Below are 4,600 nucleotides of genomic sequence, written 5' to 3' on the forward strand. Positions count from 1 at the left end.
CCCCATAGCAACCAACCTCTTCCCCCGCCCGCCGCGCTGGGGGCGGGGCCAGATGCCGCTGCTCGTGCCCGGGCGGTCGGGGGCGAGCTTGCGCCGCGCGCAACAGGGGGCTGCCTCCTGAGCGACCCGCCGCCAGGGCCCCCAGCGGGAGGAACCTTAGGCCCTGCTGAGGCACTAGCGGGGGGGCGGGACCGGGGGGGCTGCTGGCTAACGCAGGGGACAGCGCTGCCCAATGGTCAGAGCAAGCGTGATCGTCAGGAGCGCCACCGCCTCTCTCTGCCCCTGACACAAATCCCCATTGACTCCACTGGGAGTCTTGCCTGAGGAAGAACTGCAGGATGACGGGTTCTGTTCCCGGCTCTGCATGGATTTTCAGACCTTTGTCGAGTCACCTGCTCTTCCTGCCTGAGTTTCCCCACCTTAAAAAGGCAGATAATGTGTCTTCCCTGCAGCACAGGGTGTCATGAAGTGCTTGGAAGTCCACAGCTGATGGGTGCCAGAGAGACAAAACATTATTTCTTTACTAAAAGGACTTAAAAGGGAATCTACCTGCAGCCTATTTTCAAATGCATGCCCAATTCTTTTTACACCTTTCCACCTTTGTCTGGGGCCTGCTGCCTGGTTGTTTGCACAGCTTTCAGTGTGCATGAAACTTTGCAGAAGGCAGAAGGTGAACAGGATCCCTGCCCCAAATAGCTTAAAGTCCTAAAGACACAGTGGATACAGTACGGGTATAAAGTGAGTCACAAGGATCTAAGCAGGTCCCCCATTACTATAGTACCAAACGCCTCACAATCTTTAAGGGATTCAGCTTCACAGCATGACACAGGACTATTATCTCTGCTGCAAACATGGGGAACTGAGGCACAGAGAGACTAAGGGATTTGCCCAAGGTCACAGAGGGATTTCCTGTGGTGGAGCAGAGAATCAAACTGCAATTGTCTCAGTCCCAGGCTAGCGTTCAGCCAGATCCAAAGTCCTCTAAAGTTCAAAAGCGTTTGGATCAGGAGTTTTGCCTGAATGCCTCTCAATGCTGAGCATGAGCATGTAGCAAAGAGGGCAGGTGGTTACTTACTGCTGGTGGCTGGCATCCCTTGGGGAGTGGGCTGAAGAAGGTATGGCTGTAGATAAGGAGTGTACTCATGAACATAGTATGTGGTAGGTTTCCGAGTAGCAGCCGTGTTCATCTGTATCCGCAAAAAGAACAGGAGTACTTGTGGCACCTTAGAGACTAACACATTTATTTCAGCATAAGCTTTCGTGGGCTACAGCCCACTTCATTGGATGCACGCAGTGGAAAATACAGTAGGAAGATATATGTATACACAGAGAACATGAAACAATGGGTGTTACCATACACACACTAACTAGAGTGACCAGTTAAGGTGAATATGTGGTATGTGCTCAGGCACCCTGACACTGATGGACAGTTCCTGATCGCCACTTTCTGTGATCCCTTGACCTTGCATTCTACTCTGCGAAGGCTGCATTATCACACCTGGCAGTACAAAGCAAGAAGTTACCCAAGAGGAAGGGAAGTTTTGCCTGTGAGTGAGTAGCAAGAGCTGGAATTGCTACCAAGCTGCAAATTTCTCTTGAGAGGTAGGAGTTCTGGTCTCATAGTACTCACTGCCCCGGGGGGTACAGGCAGGAGTGTGCATCCCTTTGAGCATTCAGCTGCATGGCTTAACAGACCTTCCTTCTAAGAAAGCAAGGGGGACAAAGGGTTTTGTTATTTCTCCAACACTGAGGCTTTGTTCAGATTTGCTTGGAAAGCAGGAGCACTAAGTCAGCAGACAGCATGGCCTTAGCACTCCCACATGCGTGCTGAGAGGTGGGGTTTCTCCTTTATTGTCTCTGCCCTGGCAAGACAACAACTGGTACAAGGCACTTTGAGAGTAGCTTCACCATCTGGGAGAGAAGCAGGTCCCCGCAGGAGAAGAGCTTCTGAAGGAGCCGGCTGAGGGATTCAGTGAAGGTTTATTCTGTGCTGAGATGTGCAGCTGCAGCAAGGAGATCAGTTTTGCTGCCTGTGAAGAGAAAAAACAAGCAAGCTGCCACTATTACAACAAACAAACAAACAAACTCCCGCAAAAACCACTGACTATGGAGGTGTAAATCTCTTCATAACCAACACTGACATCCTGTCATTGAACATTTTGGAGAGGCAGCTAAGATTTCAGCTGGGGAAACGTCGTGCCACAGCATCAAGAGACACACCTGCGCACCCCTGGCCTTCCACAGTAATTGCTTTGCACCATGGGAAATGGTATGAACAAGGTAAAGATAAACACTCTGAGACACTAGTTTTGTGGGTCTCTGTTCTCTCTGAGACAGGCTTTTCAGAGCTTTTAGGGTGTGAGGTCTCTTTATTGGACTCTGTTTCTTGGAAAGCAAGAGCCAGGCACCACTTCATGTTAGATTTCAGGGCACCCTTGTGTATGCTTAATTTTTCAATGAAATCTATTTAAGGGACCAGCAAAAACCAGCTCTTCTAGTAGAGGTGGGTCTTTAACTACAGGCTGAGCACAACTGGATAAGAAACAACTTGAGGATTCTTTAGAGGTCATGCAAGTCAGTAGGCAAGGTCCTTCGTACAGGTCTGGAGTGTCGGTAAGGGTTCTAAGCAGCTCTGCTACTACCCTAGGAAGACAGTGAGTAGACAGGCATCAGAGCTGATCAGTGGTGATCCTGGGATTCCTCCCCAGGAGATTACAGCAGTGCCACCACTGAGGCCAGGAGGTCAGTGCATGGCCCAGGACATTACCCTGTGAAGATGAAAGAAAAGTTTTACATCACCTTAGAGAACTAGATGAGATAAGCACATGACAAGAGATCTCTAAGGCATGAGCTTGGTACTGCCCCACTCAGCTACTCAGCATTTCCAGCACCAGCTGCTCTAACACCACGGACTTTGCTGTATACAATATCCAGGGCATAGCTTATCGGAGAGGGCAGCCACTGCTTCTCCTTCAGGGAAGTTTTCCCAAGTTATAAGAAAGTGACTTTATTTGCCTGTGTAAGAACCTCCACTCTTAATCCTTTAAGCATTTTCTCTCTCTCTACACTATCACTGCACAGCAAAGAGTTTTGTGGTATTATGGATGAAGGATGCAATATATCAAAGCTATTGCATTTCACGGAGGAGTAGGACTGAATGAGGCACGTTACTGTGTAATAAGGACTGTTACCAGATTTGCCCATTACTTTTGGGAAAGGCTCATTTATTCGAGTTACTTTTCTGGGGAAGGGGATTCTGTAATTCTATCAGTGTACTGCTTGTGTCACTTGTGTATTCATATGGAGCTCTACTTCTCCCTTTCTGCAAGTCCCCTCCCAATGGAGCTATCTTGCAGGACGCAGGTTCCCTAGGGCTGGATTTCTCCAGCTCCAAAACCAGATGAGCACATACCCACGCACACATACATTAACAGAGCAATTCTGAGCGGACCGGGTCAATCAGCGCTGTCAAGCTGACCCCTTATATGTCCCTGGGCTCACTGGGCTGGACGAAGCAGCACTTTCAAGCTGACTCTCCTTATATGCCCTGGGCTCCATGAACTGGGTCAAGCAGCACTTTCAAGCTGTTACCCTTATGTGTCCCAGATTCAGCACGTCCCTATCCCCACCTTCACAACACAATTGTACTGGCAGTAACCTACTTGATGAGCAAACCCCACAGTATTCTGGGCACTGCAGGGATCTTTACCTTAGGTAAAAGAAGCGTTGACGCAGAGTGAATGGGGGAAGCTAAAAACACAAAAGAAGAAGGTTCAGCCAGAGAGAGAGAAGCAACCAGCTTAACCATACAAGTTATTTATTGAATACTGGTGATAACTAGACGAGGAGGACTAAACCAACATAACATATATTATTAAAGGTTAATACCTAAGGTAGAAAGGAAACATGAAAAGAGAGAGAGAGATAGAAGGGGATCTCACCACTCCCTGAAGCTTGGACTGGTCGGGGTTCCCAGATGATGCTAGTAGCTGAGGGTTCTGAGGGCAGGAGGCAGGCAGAGTCCCCAGCACGATCAGTCAGGAGAGTATGGAGTCCTAGTGGAGCTGATGCAGAGTTTGGATCTGAACATCAGAACCCTAACTGGAGGGTGAGTAGAGATTTTTGTAGAGAAAATACAATTGTTCAAGGGAGAACAATAGGTTTGTTTATAGGTAAAGCTGATAACTCAAGGGTTTTCTTTAGCTTAGACAAAAGGAGGTGATCACTCTTGGCTATGGGTGGTGTTTTCTTCCAGGGAGCTCACAATGCAACTAGGCGGCTTTAGTATTCGGATATCAATGTGATGGAGTAGCGGCTGTCTGTGTGGGGGATGGGAGAGCAGGGGATGTCTCTAGGTGAGGGACAGGATCTATAAGCCTGTAACCTGAGCCCGGCAGGGGGGAGGGGGTGAGCACCTTTGCGGAGGAGAGGGGACAAAAGGGATCGGCCGGCGGGAGGAGGGGCAGGTCAGTTTGGGTTTGGGGCTGTGAGGGCGGAATTCAGGGAATCCTAGCTGGGATCCAAGCACCCTGAACCCCCAGAAGGACTGGATGGAGGAGTCCTGACTGTGCCTGCAAGCTCTGCTGTAACCTGTGTTCCT

The 4,600-nt window shown here is 49.3% G+C and overlaps 1 protein-coding gene across 1 annotated transcript in view; it reads left to right on the plus strand.

The window, feature by feature from the left end:
• The first annotated feature begins 1,219 nt into the window (after window positions 1-1,219).
• Window positions 1,220-4,600, plus strand: part of DUSP15 (dual specificity phosphatase 15) — a 26,149-nt gene continuing 22,768 nt past the window's right edge. The window contains exon 1 of the mRNA XM_032766279.2: window positions 1,220-2,280. Coding sequence (XP_032622170.1) covers window positions 2,260-2,280 — 21 coding nt within the window. The 5' untranslated portion in view covers window positions 1,220-2,259. The remainder of the gene's footprint in view (window positions 2,281-4,600) is intronic.

The sequence above is a fragment of the Chelonoidis abingdonii genome, chromosome 14, assembly GCF_003597395.2.
Source record: "Chelonoidis abingdonii isolate Lonesome George chromosome 14, CheloAbing_2.0, whole genome shotgun sequence".
NCBI classification, from domain to species: Eukaryota; Metazoa; Chordata; order Testudines; family Testudinidae; genus Chelonoidis; species Chelonoidis abingdonii.